This window comes from Ictalurus punctatus, chromosome 11, assembly GCF_001660625.3.
Source record: "Ictalurus punctatus breed USDA103 chromosome 11, Coco_2.0, whole genome shotgun sequence".
Taxonomy (NCBI): domain Eukaryota; kingdom Metazoa; phylum Chordata; class Actinopteri; order Siluriformes; family Ictaluridae; genus Ictalurus; species Ictalurus punctatus.
In genome coordinates this window covers 25,042,218-25,057,736 of record NC_030426.2, presented here as the reverse complement: position 1 = coordinate 25,057,736, position 15,519 = coordinate 25,042,218, and the positions used below count along the sequence as shown (strand labels likewise).

Here is a 15,519-nt window from a genome sequence, read left to right as displayed (position 1 = left end):
TTGGGGTTACTGAGGTTGGTGTTGGAATTATTGGGATTAAGGTTACTGAGGGTAGGGTTGGGGGTTAATTAGGTTAGGGCTGTGGTTACTGAGATTAGTGTTTGTTACTGGGATTAGGGTTGGGGGGCGTTGGGATGAGTGTGAGAGTTACTGAGGTTAGGGTTTGGGTTATTGGGATTAGGGTTACTGAGGTTAGGGTTCGGGTGCCTGACGGTAGAGTTGGGGTTGTTGGGATTAGGGTTACTGAAGGTAGGGTTAAGGTTACTGAGATTAGGGTTGGGGTTGTTAGGGTTAGGGTTACTGAGATTAGGGTTAGAGTTGTTGGGATTAGGGTTAGGGCTACTGAGGGTAGGGTTGGGGGTTAATTAGGTTAGGGCTGTGGTTACTGAGATTAGTGTTTGTTACTGGGATTAGGGTTGGGGGGCATTGGGATGAGTGTGAGAGTTACTGAGGTTAGGGTTTGGGTTATTGGGATTAGGGTTACTGAGGTCAGGGTTCGGGTGCCTGACGGTAGAGTTGGGGTTGTTGGGATTAGGGTTACTGAAGGTAGGGTTAGGGTTACTGAGATTAGGGTTGGGGTTGTTGGGATTAGGGTTAGGGTTACTGAGATTAGGGTTAGAGTTGTTGGGATTAGGGTTAGGGCTACTGAGGGTAGGGCTGGGGTTGTTGGGATTATGGTTAGGGTTATTGAGGGTAGGGTTGGAGTTGTTGGGGTTTGGGGTTAGGGTTACTGAGGGTAGGGTTGGGGTTTGTGATGGAAGGATTGAGGTTGTTGGGATTAAGGTGAGGGTTACTGATGTTAAGGTTCAGGTGATTAGGGTTACTGAGGTAAGGGTCGGGATGGTTAAGGCTACTGAAGGTAGGGCTGGGGTTGTTGGGATTATGGTTAGGGTTACTGAGGGTAGGGTTGAGGTTGTTGGGATTAGGGTTAGGGTTACTGAGGGTAGGGTTGAGGTTGTTGGGATTAGGGTTAGGGTTACTGAGGGTAGGGTTAGGGATGTTGGGATTATGGTTAGGGTTACTGAGGGTAGGGTTAGGGATGTTGGGATTATGGTTAGGGTTACTGAGGGTAGGGTTAGGGATGTTGGGATTATGGTTAGGGTTACTGAGGGTAGGGTTAGGGATGTTGGGATTATGGTTAGGGTTACTGAAGGTAGGGTTAGGGTTACTGAGGGTAGGGTTGAGGTTGTTGGGATTAGGGTTAGGGTTACTGAGGGTAGGGTTAGGGATGTTGGGATTATGGTTAGGGTTACTGAGGGTAGGGTTAGGGATGTTGGGATTATGGTTAGGGTTACTGAGGGTAGGGTTAGGGATGTTGGGATTATGGTTAGGGTTACTGAGGGTAGGGTTAGGGATGTTGGGATTATGGTTAGGGTTACTGAGGGTAGGGTTAGGGATGTTGGGATTAGGGTTAGGGTTACTGAGGGTAGGGTTGGGGATGTTGGGATTATGGTTAGGGTTACTGAGGGTAGGGTTGGGGATGTTGGGATTATGGTTAGGGTTACTGAGGGTAGGGTTGGGGTTTGTGATGGAAGGCTTGGGGTTGGGATTAGGATGAGGGTTACTGAAGTTAAGGTTCAGGTGATTAGGGTGAGGGTTACTGAGGTAAGGGTCGGGGTGGTTAGGGCTACTGAAGGTAGGGTTGGGGTAGTTAGAGATGGGGTTACCGAGGTAAGGGTCGGGGTGGTTAGGGCTACTGAAGGTAGGGTTGGGGTAGTTAGAGATGGGGTTACCGAGGTAAGGGTCGGGGTGGTTAGGGCTACTGAAGGTAGGGTTGGGGTAGTTAGAGATGGGGTTACCGGGGTAAGGGTCGGGGTCACTAGGGTCATATGCACTGAAAGTGTATTAAATAATAAAGGCAAAAGTGTCTTAATGCTTATTTCTCGGTGCTGCAGTACTGAAAGTGTGTGTCTGTGTGTTCCTCCACCATATAGGGAGTAGCCGGTTTCCGTGGAGAGAAGGGGGATAGAGGAGAAGTAGGGGAAAAGGGCAGAGATGGCCTCCCTGTAAGTGTCTTACTTCTCCATCACACGGAGTCTAATTTACTTCACACATCATATTAACGAGGTTATTTTTTTTTAGGGTTTAGCCGGAGAACCTGGAAAACCTGGACAGGATGGAAAGCCGGTGAGAAAGCAGATAACACTGTAACGTTAAAATTTAAATTTACTTACAGGTTTGTTGGTTTTTTTTAGCATTTATAGTGTATGTTTAGAGCCTCAGTGAAGAGATACATTTCTGATAAGCATGTGATACTGAGTGTTTTCTGGGTTGTTTAGTTTTTTTTTGCTACACTGATTACTGTTGTTTAATACCAATAGCACGGGCATAAATATTAGATTACACACTCTAACCCTCACTATAGTAAGCTGACCTGAAAACCTGAAGGCGAATCACAAAAACCTTTTCTCTTTAGGGGAATCTTAAAAGCAAAGGGGATTCAGAGCTTCCTATAGCGTATACTCTTTTATTTCTGACAGCACATGCACCACAGATCGAGATACAGGGAGTCTAGTAAGGAGGGTTGATTAGTTAAAGATACGTACAGTTATTGTTAAACAAGGGATCGGTCTAATGTCGATGTCGAAATAGTCATAATTATTCTCCTTTTATTACAAGTAGCTTTAAATTGCTCTGTAATTTATAAATCAGTTTTGTCAGAGGTATAATGTAAGCGTGATTTAAGGATTACAGAGTGGCGATTGAGAACGGAGTAAGAGCAGGTGGGTAAAGACTCACACTCACGCATTGATTTATTCCCCTCTGGAGCAGGGTTTAAAGGGCTCATCTGGTCTACAAGGCCCACCTGTGAGTAACATTAGTCCACCACGGTAGCCCCTCGTGGGTTCGTCGGAGTAACAGAGATTGGGGATCGGCTGTGGGGGGCTGCACTAGGCTGCTGGAGCTGTTTGGCCGAGGCTACACAGAACAAACTGTAGAAAATAACCGATGCAGCACTGCTATTAACAACTAACCGTCCTGTCTCTTCTTTTCCCCAACCACATATCTGTCTTCTTTCTTTTCCTTATCTCCCTGTCTTCTTGTCTATTATTTATCTCTACTGCCCCTTTACACTTCTCCCGGACCATCACAACCCCTCTCTCTCTCTCTCCCCTGTGTATTCTTTCCTTCCCTGTTCTCCCATCCTCTTTCCTTTAGGGCTTGCCTGGGTTCCCAGGAGTGTTGGGCAGACCGGTAGGTTTTCTTTGGCCGTGAATGTTGGCTGCAGTGCTTTGTGATGGGAGTTTGGAGGGAGGGAGGGAGGGAGTGATGACGTCTTGTTTATATATCTGTCCCCTCTGTTGTTGCTTCAGTGTGGTCTCATACTGTTTACCTCACAGGTGTCAGACTTCTCGAGTTCCGTACGGCATTTCTGAACGTGGCACTTCTATAATAATAACAACGAATGAGTCGAATCGAATACGGGTCGCACCACGGTGCGCTTGACTCCTGCGTTCTGATTGGTCAGAAGCTGTCGGGTTTATTTTCTATAACGGCAGCCCACGTCCAGCACAGGTTTATACGGACGCGCTCGTTCTAGTATGTTATCGTTTCTATAGTAGCGGCTTACGCAGGGACGGATTAAAAACATACGTGACGGCCGATACAAATGAAGGAGACGTTTATTTCACCTGTACGGAAGGAGTCTCCAGTGCCAGCGCTTAGCAGCAATCGGAGGTTAACTTTAGGTTCTAGCGGTTTCGCGGTAACATGACAAGCCGTGTTGAAATTTTTTTTGTTGTTATTTTTCTATAACACGACACAGTGTTTTATTCCTTACGTATCATATGACGTATATAAGTGTAGTAAGGACGTGGCTAGGAGAAGCCATCAACGGATAGAAAGCTCGGCTCCACGCAAGGATGTATTATAGTGATTCACGAAGGCTTTCGATCCATCAGATATCGCTCACATTTAAATCAACGGCACAGCAGCTGATCTGTAAGAACTTCTCTTCTACTGTTAGTCTTCACTAACCGTGTTTATAGCCACACTTTAAAACGATTGTGGCATTAAAAAACACGAGCAGTTTGACACGGTATAGATACGTGGTAGATAATGTGATACGGCTTTGAGTTTGACACCTGCGTGGTTTTATATTAACCAGTGTGTTACAATTACTTACACAAAACCTGTACAGTGTATGTGTGTACTTGTGTATGTTATAACAGTGTGTGTGTCTAACCCGGGCTGTATAAATGCATTGAAAGGCATATATATATGTATATATATATATATATATATAATATATACAGTTAAAAAAACACTAGCGCGTTATGTGTGCATGCATATATGTGTACGTGTGTGTGTGTGTGTGTGCTAGTTCATACAGTTCTGTTTACGTGTGTGTGTGTGTGTTGCTGAGAGCTTCTGCTGCGCGTTAGTGACGTCACATGTCTGTTGCACAGGGAAACCCCGGAGAACAAGGAAACCGAGGACCGACTGTAAGTATGAGCGAGTTCTTTTCCCACACAAAAGATTCCACCCGTTTTCCTGTTTCCGCTGCAGTTGAGACGACGGCGAAATCGTTTCGCGGCCCCAAAAAAAAAAAAAAGAAAGAAAAGAAATGCTGCATGAACCGAGAAAGAGAGGGGGCGGGGCCAGGAGCTTCAGTGTGCTGTTGTTTTAATTTCCATAATAGTAATAATGCAATAAATAAATAAAGCAACTTGAACGACATGAGTGAGCGTGAGTCACGTTTTTGGAGATGTAAGGCCGCTTTTCCATTTGGCACGTTAGCCAGCTAATTAACGATCCTAGCTGGCTCTCTAGATTCGATTGATTGTTATGAGTAATGCCGATGAGATAAAGGTCGGTGGAACTGGCGATGAGGAGGTTGTTTGTCTTTGCTCGTCGCTTCGGAGGCAGAAGGTCAAGAGAGTTTGAGTGTGAAAGCGGCCTAACGGTGCAACGATAAAGAAACAGTCGTTTTACAATCATTGGCAAGATGCTACATCGTTCATATTAATGCTCACGAGTGTCCTTCTGATCGCTACAGAGGATAAATAGCTAAAAGAAATCATCTGGAGCGTAATCATCGTATATATCGACATCTCAGTGTCGTGTGTAGATGCTGAGGGAACTGCCACGTAAACTTCTCAAGTGCTCGATGGGTGTTTGTTTGATCGAGCTGCGTAAAAGTTTCGCCCTCAGTAGAAACATGGGACAAAAAAAAAAAAAAAAAACATGGGATGCTGTGTTAGGAAAACACACAGTGAACCATCTGATTCTGGGGCTCTTTACAGGGACCGATGGGTCCAAATGGACCTCCAGGACCACCAGGTGTGAAGGTCAGTGTACTGCAGGAGTGTCCTATATCCATTCATACCAATAACTGACTGTGTTTGATTACAGTTCATAATAATAAGCGTGTGTGTGTGTGTGTAGGGTGACCATGGAGAGGCAGGAATAGGAGTGCAAGTAAGTGTTCCTATTAAATAAACTGATTTTAAGAGGTGCCATTGCATTGCTGAGTGACACAGGTAAAACACAAACGTCTTCCAGATGTAGTCATGCATTATTATTATTATTATTATTTCTATTTATTTTATTTATTTATTTTCACAGGGCCCTCCAGGACCACAAGGCATCCGAGGATTGCCCGGAATTACAGGCACACCAGGAGCTATCGTAAGATAAATCCTACTGTTCATCCGTACTCTTAGTTCTTAGCTCTTTGTGATGATTTTTCGGGAGTCGTTTCGTTATTAAACATGAGATCAAAGTCGACCAAATGATGGCGTATATAATGGGTATGAAACGTCGGGGAATAGATTTGGTTACAAACTGCGATTGTTGAGCGAAAAGGTCTTTGACTGCCATTTTATCACAACATCATCCCGCGAAATTACATTATTGGAGTTGAGATGTGTTCAACTGTGAGGTGAACGTGTGTCTCTACAGCATCGAGGTGCTGAGGACAATATGAAGCGAACGTACGAAATTAAAAGCGTCCTTTTGCGACGCTTACACGTTTGGAGATTGCGTAAGTCTACCGATTCAGCTGTTCGGCTCTTAACGTTCTATTCAGTTCTTGCGTTTCTGGCTGTACTGTATCATAATTGATGGCGTTTGTCACACAAATGACTGGTATTATCTGTCATGCAGCACTTTTTAATCCAGCTTGTGTGGGATGTTGCGCGTCTAGCTGCCTCACGCCGTTGCTTCAGGCCTTCGTTTTGCCTTCTCGGTGCCTTTCCGAGGCATCTTAATACGCGAAAATGCAAATAACGAACGGCGAAAACAACGGAAGCACGCGTCCTATCTAGCAAACAATTCGGAGATGAATCAGTGTAGCCGGCTCTGTCTTTGTCCGCATAGTTCCCTGCTCTGCGGCACAATTTCCCAATGAAGTGTGACATTATAAATACAACATGACACAATACATGCAGTCCTCATCTCCACACTGCTAACCGGAGTGTGAGCATAAGGTTGAAGGTTGTCACTGCAGTGCAGCGGCAGGTCACGTGATGTAAGATGAGATGCAAGTCTTCAGGGCCCGAGGTTACGTTTCTCAGTAACATGACAAGCTGTGTTTTTTTTTTTGTGTGTGTTTAATCAACTGTAAAAGAGAGAAATAGAGAGAGAGAGGCTGGTGAGAAAACGTCTGGGTGTAACCCTGTTCCCTGAGAAGAGAAAGAGATGTTGCGTGAGCGTCACGCTGTAGGAAGCGCCCTCGTGTGCGACCGGTATCTGTTTAAAATCATGCCTATTTATAGGCCTGCTGTAGTCAGGTGACGTGGCTTTTCGCGCGTCACGTGACCAGAAAACGGCGCCTGTAAAGCACTTCGTTAGCTTCTCTTTGTCTGAAGCGCAGACGCAATTTACAGGTGTACCCCAGTATGACAAAGCTACGCAACGTCTCCTTGCCTTCTCAGGGGACAGGGTTACATGCGTAACCCAGACGTTCCCTTCCCAGACGAACTCAACGTTGCGTGAGCTTCACACTGTGGGAATGAGTATACCCTCTCGTACCCCTGTCGTACTGTGGGTATGGCCTGTCACAGAGACTCCATCAGTAGGGGCGTGGCTGGCCCGAATTAAACCCTAATCGAAGATCGAGCCAACCTTGCTCAGAAACCTTCCTGTAAGAACTCCAGGATTGTAACCATCGCGCAGTTTACTGGGTCTCGATGACGTTCCTAGCGTTTAACATGTGTTCTACAACCTCAGTTGAGAGACCAGAATCTATGAGCTGGTGCCCTTCAGGGTCCAGGCTCACAGTTTGCATAGTTCCGGCCGAGGGTGATAAATCAACCCTCTGGCTTGAGACAATAGATCCCTGTGAACAGGAATCTCCCAGGGAGTGCCGTCCAGCAGAGATATCATCTCCGAGAACCAAATTCGAGCTGGCCGATTCAATACCGCTAGCCGCAGACGTAGCATGTTCTTCACAAACTCTTGCTAGAGCCTGTGGAAGCAGAGCGACCGGGGGGAAAGGTGTACAGACAGACGTGACCTCGGCCACGTGTGTACCATGGCGTCCAGCCCTGACCTTGTTCTTTTTTTTCCTCGGTACGTCAGGAGTGAGGGCGAACCACAGCGGGCAGCGTGTTGTCTCCTCGGAGGCGAACACGTCCACTTCCGTTCGGCCGAACCTCCGCCATATGGACCCACCCACTTGTGGATGGAGCCTCCAATCCCTAACCATGTTTCCAGAATGATCAATAAAGCAAGCAATAGGCCTAAGGTTTTGTTTGACACAATAAATAATCTCACCCAACCTCCAGCTCATGATGTTCATGCGTCTGAAGAGTTCTGTTGGTCTTTCCTGGATTATTACCAGGAAAAGTTGAATGCTATCAGCCAGTGCGTCACAGGCAAGGCCTCAGATTTGAGTTTTCTGCCTGAACACGCTCGTCAACAGTTGTCTAGCTTTACTCCTATCAGCACATCTTCTCAAATATATATCTGTTTCAGTCTTTGTGTCCATTCTGTCACAGTAGGTTCATGCTTTTTCATCCAATTTACAGTAATTATCTTCCTGGCTGCCTTTAATAATACATGTGATGTAAATATTTGGGATTTACTAAACTGATCTTGGGGGAAATCCATCAAGCAGAAAAAAAAACCCCCATTGGGAGCATTGGTACATTCCTTCCTAGGACTTTACTGATTTCCCTTTCAACCCACTTTCAATCGTCATCATCGCCTCAGTAATCATCATCGCCTCAGATTTCTCTGCATTTACTTTATATCCAGAAACTAGGCCATAGTGTCTGAGGCATTCGTGAAATCCCATACAATTAAGAGTCGGTTCCAAAAAAACACCCAATCCACTGTATTAAAATGCTTTTTTCAGCATCTGAGCTGAGAAACATAGAAGGTGTCTGACATTTCCAATTTGTTGTCAATTTAAAGCTCATCTTATGTTGTTTGTTCCATAACGTCCACTAATAAATCCAGTCAGATCCGGTTTAACCAATTGTTTAAATCCTGACGGAGTACGCTTATTGGTCCGTATCCCATATAGGGATGTGACGATACCAAAAATCTAGTAGTCGGTACCGGTACCACCAAAAGTACACGATACTCGATTATAAAGTCGATACCACGGTGTGGTTTAAAAATAAAATAAAAAAAATGAAATTAAAAACTCTCCCGGAGGACATCCTCCTCTGGCTGATACTGGCAAGAGAGAGAGAGAGAGAGAGAGAGAGAGGGAGGGAGGGATATGTTAGTTATCAAACACTGGCTGACAATGACTAATAAAACAGTGGAGGCTACAAGTGCTAAGGTGCACTACTAAACGTGCACACACACACACACACACTCGTTATACTCTGAATGCAAGCATTAGTTTAAATCGACTGATCTGGTGTCAGGATAATAAGATTTATTAAAGCGTGAACATGTGAATAATTATTAGTGACATGGGGCTACATGTATCTGACAGGACGCGGGCTGAACGGCGATGCACGGTGGAACATCAGGAGGAAGTTTATAACACTGCACTGCGTTAGCGTCGTTATCAAATAACCGGCTATCGCTAACATTACACGGAGCGTAACGTTAGCTGGATTCACGGCCACGATGCAGCTGCCTCAAACACACATAATATAGGACCGTCTTTCAGGTGCTTCAGCAGATTCCAGCCGTTTCCTCGCTTTGTCTGAAATGCACGATCGCATGGGTTGCACACCGGCTTCAGAGCATCAATTATACGTTTGTTGTCATCCGCCTCGAATGCGACGTATTTCCATATTTGACCCTTTACCACATTTCCTCTCAACGAGTCAGGGCGGAGCTAAACTTCTGTAGTTTTCCCCGTCTGCTTGTTCTTCTTCTTCTTCTTCACCACTTGTGGACCGACTAAAACACTTGCGCGTATTTCCTGCCCCCTTCAGGTCCGGAAGAATCGCAACCCCGGTACCTTCATAACGACCGGTACCAATGCTACTGCAGAAAAACAAGTACCGTCACGTTTTAAGAATATTGGTACCGACTTGGTACCGAAGTATCAGTTCTCGTGACCTCCCTACTTCCCACATCGTGAAGCTCACGCGACGTTGAGTTCCCTTTGAGAAGTGATATCAGGAAGTAACTTGTCTTATGGATTTGCATGCATTTAATGTCTTGCTATGTTGCACGACATTAAATGTACCTATAAACAAATAAAAAATATGACATCATTGTTTTGCTTCTCGTTCGAAGTATACTTTAAGGGTATTTCAGGCAATTGACTAGGGAGACCTGGTCAGCACATAGCAGCTGTGTTTCGGAGTTATGAAAGACAGATTCTGGTAAAACATTAGCACTGAGATCATTTCTGACTTAGTTCTGTCTGATATCTGTGTTCTACTAAACAGACATGGTTTAGGTTGTATCTAGAAGGAAGGATATGTTTCGACAGAGCTATTACACCCTGACAGAACAGATTCAGCACTATAGATGTACAGTGCGTTACGTTTATATGTAATTTAATGCATCGAACGTTCCGTTAACTCAACAAGGACAAATAAAGAGGCGACCTTATTCAGCTCCAAAGATAAGAGACGGTTAAAGCCTCACTCGAATTTCTGTCTCCGCACGACCTAAAAACAAAAAAACAAACAAACCAAAAAAAAAAAACTCAAAAGAACCTGTCCATGCACTTATCTCCAGCAGAGCAGATTACAGTAATGGCCTCTTTACCGGTCTGTCCATCAGACAGCTGCAGCTCATTCAGAATATTAACCAGGACGAAAAGAAAGACGTGAACGCATTACATCATTACTCTCTGTCTCGGAGTCAGCTACAAGATTGATTTCGAAGTGTGTGGAAAACATCAGTACGCAGCCTTGTAGCGCCAAATGTTTTTATATCTCTGGTGTGATCGTAGCAAAGCTAGGGGAAATTTTCGCGGGGGGGGGGTGGGGTTCCAGCTGTGCTGCACTGAGCTGGAACGTTTACATTTACGGCATTCGGCAGACGTCCTCATCCGGAGCGACTTACGTTCATCCCATTTATACAACTGAGCATTTTTTTTGAGGGCTAAGAGCCTTGCTCAAGGGCCCACCAATGGCAGCGCTGGGATCCCAAGTCACAACCTTCCCATCAGCAATCCGACGTCTTAACCACCGAGCTACCACTGGAACAACCCGTTCTTTTACTTTTATTTTCTTATCTTCATTTTAGTCCCAATTCTTTTTTTTTTTTTTAAATCTTGATTTAAATGATCGTTATTTCATTTGAATTGTTTTCCATTCTTGTGCTATTTAAGTAAACTCGCCTGGTCTTCGCTGTATTCATTTCAACACAGGAAGCATCTATTAATCCAGGCTTTTTTAGTTCAAAAGAATGCACTGAAAAAGTAATTCTTGGCCTTTCACCTAGAGAGTGTGTGTGTGTGTGTGTGTGTGTGTGTGTGTGTGTGTGTGTGTGTGTGTGTGTGTGCACGCACTGTGCTCTCTTGAGTCATGAGTCTTGTTAATATCCACTCAATGCAGAGACGGGAGACTCGGCTGTCCCATTACGGCCTAATTATGTTTCATTTTTAGGACGTGTTAATGGATTACTGGAACATTCACTTCTGCGTGCGCTCTCGCACATACGGCGAGCTTCATAGCCGTATGTTTAATAATCATTTCAGAAGGTGAATGCTCGACGCGTCCTACCGATCGACTGGCAGTGAAACGGGACCAACCGACCACGTGGCCTGTTTAAGAGGAGTGCGCACGTTCAGAGTCGGCGTCTAATCGAGAGTATTAACGTGAAGCACCGCTCCGAAACAACACTCAGCCACTTTTAACTGTCTTCTACACAGCCATGAGGTCATCGCTAAAGCTTCAGCATTAGGGATTTAGATATAGTCAGAGATAGAAGGGGTTGTGTAGTGGTGGAAGGAACGTAACTCAATGTCTTTTAAAAAAAAAAAAAAAAAAAACCCGAAAGAAATGATCTTTGCCCCAAGGATTGTGGGTGATCATAGCCCAGTGTCAATTTATGAGGAGGAAGCGTATTCGGTTAGAACATATATACGTGTTCAGGAATTTACTTTGATTCTCGGCTCCGGTTTGGCCGTCAAGTGGAGTAAGTTTGTACACGAGCTAGTCAGCGCTTGCACTTCTCTCCAAGGCTAAGAGTCTACGGGCTGGACTAAAGTATCATGCTCCTGCTCTACAGATCAGCTATTGATTGAATCTGTTATGTGCCATGGTTTGGTAATCCGTCCGTTAAATTTAGGTCACGACTTCAAAATGCGGTTAGAACGGCCGGAGTAATAATCGGCATGTTGGCCCTGACTTCTCGACAGGAGATTTTGGAGGGGTCTGTAAAGAAGCAGAGCCTTAAAATGATTGGCGATCCAAGCCGTGTTCTTCGTGAGGAGTATGAGTTGAGGCCTTCGGGCAGGAGATATAGGGTACCAGTCTGGAAGATGAATAGGTATACATTCTCTCTAACTCCACTGTTGAATAATAACGAATGATCTGTGTGTGTGTGTGTGTGTGTGTGTAATATGTGGGGTGTTAGGTGGTCTTACGTTGAGGTCTAGTGAAATATTGCATGTTGTATGGATGAATTGTAATTGTATAGTGAACTGTTGTATGTTGACCTGCTCTCTCTCTCTCTCTCTCTCTCTCTCGATTGCCCAAGACAGATTCGGTCATGTTAGATGTTTCACCGGATTTTTATAATCGTAGAATTTTATATAACCTTGACAAATAATAGTCGAATATAAAATCGATTTAAGATCGTTTAATGTTGTTGTTGTGATTTTCTTCTAGGGGCCACAAGGACCTCCGGGCCTCCCGGGGCAAACGGTGAGACTTGAGTAACAAACACAGCTCAGATCCAGAACTGTACCGATCGAGTGCACTGAGACGTCTTTATCCCCGTGTTCCACAGGGAGAAGGAGGAAAGCCTGGGGTTCCCGGTCGAGATGGCATACCTGGAAAGGAAGGGACACCTGGCTTACCGGGAAAACAGGCAGGAGTAGAACGCGATTCAGTCTCATCCGCGTGTGTGTTTGAACTCTTCTGGGTTATTATTTTTTTTTTAATGCTCGTGCTCCTTAAATGTCCCACAGGGTATCGCTGGACCGGTAGGACCTCCAGGGCCAAAAGGCGAGCAAGGGGACAGCGGTCCACCTGGAAAAGTACGTATGAATATCTGGATGTGTACGGCCGGTGTCATACTCGATGCGTAGCTTCTTTACAGACAGCGCTGATCACGCACGTACCTGCCTGTGTACACCCGAAGGATTGAAAGCGACGTCCACTGCGAATCAGCGAAGAGCAGAAACACGTTAAATGTTTATTTCACTGTCGGAACCGGAAGACATTTTGTGGTTTCTAGCTGACAAGCTGGATTTATTTATTTATTTATTTATTTTTTTGTCGCATTAAAATTCAAGAATTTAAAAAAAAAAAAAAAAGGAGGCCGTTGACGAATGTTTAACGTATAGTGAGGTATAATCGTGAATAATGTATAAACAGGTTTTGATGTACAGTTCTGTAACGTATACAGAGTACAACACCGGTCTGATGTGTATACACACACTTCATATCCGTATGCTCTTTATATCCATCTTTCAGCTGTTCTATCATCTTCTCCCCTTTTTCATTTCTCTCCTTCTCTCTGCAGTCGGTAGCTGGACCCCCTGGAGCGAAGGGTGAGCAGGTGAGTCACCGCACTGCGTACAGCTCAGGATACGAGTCGTCATCCGTATCACATGTGAATTGCGGCCATTTTTTAAAAAAAATTTAAAAAATTTTTACTTTCTCATTATTTTCTTTGAATATTAAAGGGGCCTCCCGGTGAAACACTGCCTGGAGTAGCAGGAGAGAGAGGATTACCTGGATTGCAGGTGATTCCGGATTGCAGGGACACACTATCTGTCCCAAAACATGAATTGTCATTAACAAGATGCAACGTAACTAACACACCAGCACAGCTCATCCAGATTCTTTGAATATGCAAATTAGAAATGCTCTCAACCGTACACACACTCACCGTCTACTTACCTCGGGCTGAATTTGCATACCGGAAGACGATAGGCTCTTGTGTTTTGTGATGTAATAACATTTTCAGAGCTCAGGGAGACTCTTCACACTCTGACCATCTGGACACTCAAATGAATCTCCCTGAAAAAAAAATAAAATAAAAATAATCCCCCGATTTAATCATAAAAAATGTCTCGTAAAATGGAAGGTGACTCTTTATTTATTTATTTATTTATTTTTAAATTGAAGCAGGGTTTTTTTTTTAAATTTTTTTTTTAAATGTTCTTGCTCACGATTTGGTGTTTTTGAATCCCAATGAGCTGTGTTTTTTTTTTTCCCCCCTCCTTCAGGGTATTAAAGGTGATAAGGGACCAGCTGGAATAAAAGGTGACCGAGTGAGTATAAAAACCTTGCATAAAGAGCCCCGGCATCTCCTTTCCACACGCACGGACACTACACTGAGGACTTTTCGTCATGTGTTTGTCCTGTAGGGTTTGAGCGGTGAACCGGGCGAGCCTGGTGAAAGTGTGAGTATCTTCTGATGCGGGCAAGTAACGATCTGTCATTCGCACGGCGCGATTTTAACCAGCCTTTCTGTCTTATTCCTTCCTTATTATCAGGGACAAAGAGGACCACTGGGGCCTAAAGGAGCCAAAGTAGGGCCCTGATTCTGATTCTGCCATGAGACGGGTCGTCTGAGCGGTGTCTGTTCAGTGATTTTGTTTGTTTGTAAATTTCAGGGTGACGCGGGTGTTGGAATAGTCGGTCCTCCGGGACAATCTGGACCTGCAGGCTTAAAGGTAGTAAATGTATGATGCTTCCACCGCAACACTCGTCTTCTCAAAGCGATGGTGAAAATCTGCTGCACACGCGACCATCCACAGTTAAATGCCAGTCTTGTCACGAGTCGCCTTATTCCGAAAATGCTAACAAGCACGAGGCACTCAGTTTTACGTGACGAAACCTTGCTTTAAAAAAAAGAAGAAGAAGTTGTCGCCGTTCAATTAGTGGCACTTCAATCACCTGCGTGTTCTTCCGACCTTTTATTCCTTTCGGTGAAAAACCCAATTTGCCGTCGGATTCGCACACGTTAAACGACGCGGTCACGCACCGCGCACAGCCGACAACGCGCGAATACGGTTACTGAGCACGCGCGCCGTGCTAGTCACAGCAGAGACGTCGATGATGCTAGTTAGGCGTCTGATATGTATCGCGGACCATGACGCTGCTCGCACAGCACGACGTCTGATTAAACTTCCTGACACATTAGAAAGTAATACTCGGTGTACGCACACACACAAACACACACACACAACTTGGCTAGAAAAGAGATCATCCGCAGTGGCCTAATATCCTGTCGAAATCGCACAGAGAAAGCCGGCTTAACCCTTCTCCCGGTCTCAGATTCCGACGCGCCACCTACGGGTCAAACGTCTTTTGTGCACTTTTCCGGCTGCAAGCTTTAGACTCTTCAAGGTTGTGTCGTGACTTTTGAACACTGTTACACAGCGAGTGTTTTAGAGCAAAATGTACTTACTGGATTGAAAAGTACTCAAGGGGCGGCGGAGGCTTGGCAGTTAAGGCTCTGAGTTACTGATCGGCCCCAGCACTGCCAAGCTGCCACTGTCGGGCCCTCGAGCAAGGCCCTTAACCCGCTCTGCTCCAGGTTATAACAAGCTCATAAAGAACCAATGTATCTCTGGATAATATGAACACGATCTGTGTTTTGTAAGGGTGATCCTGGTCTCCCAGGCGCTCCAGGCCCACCTGGACCTCAGGGTATATCAGGAACACCGGGACTCGCTGGCCAAAGAGGCGACGCAGGCCAGCCGGGAAATCCAGGACCTCCGGGAGAGAGGGTTAGTGTGGACTCGACACTCACGACTGTGGTGATTTAGAAGATTTCCTGATCTTTTGGTTCTCGAAGTCCTGTTAGAAAACCAGGCAATGACTCGCTCTCAGCTTTCAAGAGGATTTAGAAGACCTTATTCAGATACGTAGCTGTACACCGGTTGATGGTGAACGTTCTTGTTGTCGTCTGAAGTGCGGTCAGATTTGGGTGGTGATCAGGGTGAGCGTGAGGGTTAAGAGGTGT

At 45.2% G+C, this 15,519-nt stretch overlaps 1 protein-coding gene across 2 annotated transcripts in view; it reads left to right on the top strand.

The window, feature by feature from the left end:
* col7a1 (collagen, type VII, alpha 1) overlaps nucleotides 1-15,519 on the top strand; it is a 92,349-nt gene that overhangs the window by 63,772 nt on the left and 13,058 nt on the right. The window contains exons 80-96 of one of the 2 annotated variants that reach the window (XM_053683526.1): nucleotides 1,935-2,006; nucleotides 2,083-2,127; nucleotides 3,160-3,195; nucleotides 4,410-4,445; nucleotides 5,247-5,291; nucleotides 5,389-5,421; nucleotides 5,569-5,631; nucleotides 12,207-12,242; nucleotides 12,328-12,408; nucleotides 12,509-12,577; nucleotides 13,066-13,101; nucleotides 13,229-13,288; nucleotides 13,775-13,819; nucleotides 13,916-13,951; nucleotides 14,045-14,080; nucleotides 14,165-14,224; nucleotides 15,158-15,283. In XM_053683526.1, coding sequence (XP_053539501.1) covers nucleotides 1,935-2,006; nucleotides 2,083-2,127; nucleotides 3,160-3,195; nucleotides 4,410-4,445; nucleotides 5,247-5,291; nucleotides 5,389-5,421; nucleotides 5,569-5,631; nucleotides 12,207-12,242; nucleotides 12,328-12,408; nucleotides 12,509-12,577; nucleotides 13,066-13,101; nucleotides 13,229-13,288; nucleotides 13,775-13,819; nucleotides 13,916-13,951; nucleotides 14,045-14,080; nucleotides 14,165-14,224; nucleotides 15,158-15,283 — 915 coding nt within the window. Of the gene's footprint in view, nucleotides 1-1,934; nucleotides 2,007-2,082; nucleotides 2,128-2,772; nucleotides 2,809-3,159; nucleotides 3,196-4,409; nucleotides 4,446-5,246; nucleotides 5,292-5,388; nucleotides 5,422-5,568; nucleotides 5,632-12,206; nucleotides 12,243-12,327; nucleotides 12,409-12,508; nucleotides 12,578-13,065; nucleotides 13,102-13,228; nucleotides 13,289-13,774; nucleotides 13,820-13,915; nucleotides 13,952-14,044; nucleotides 14,081-14,164; nucleotides 14,225-15,157; nucleotides 15,284-15,519 lie in introns of both variants that reach the window. The other variant, XM_053683525.1, reaches the window with a different exon arrangement.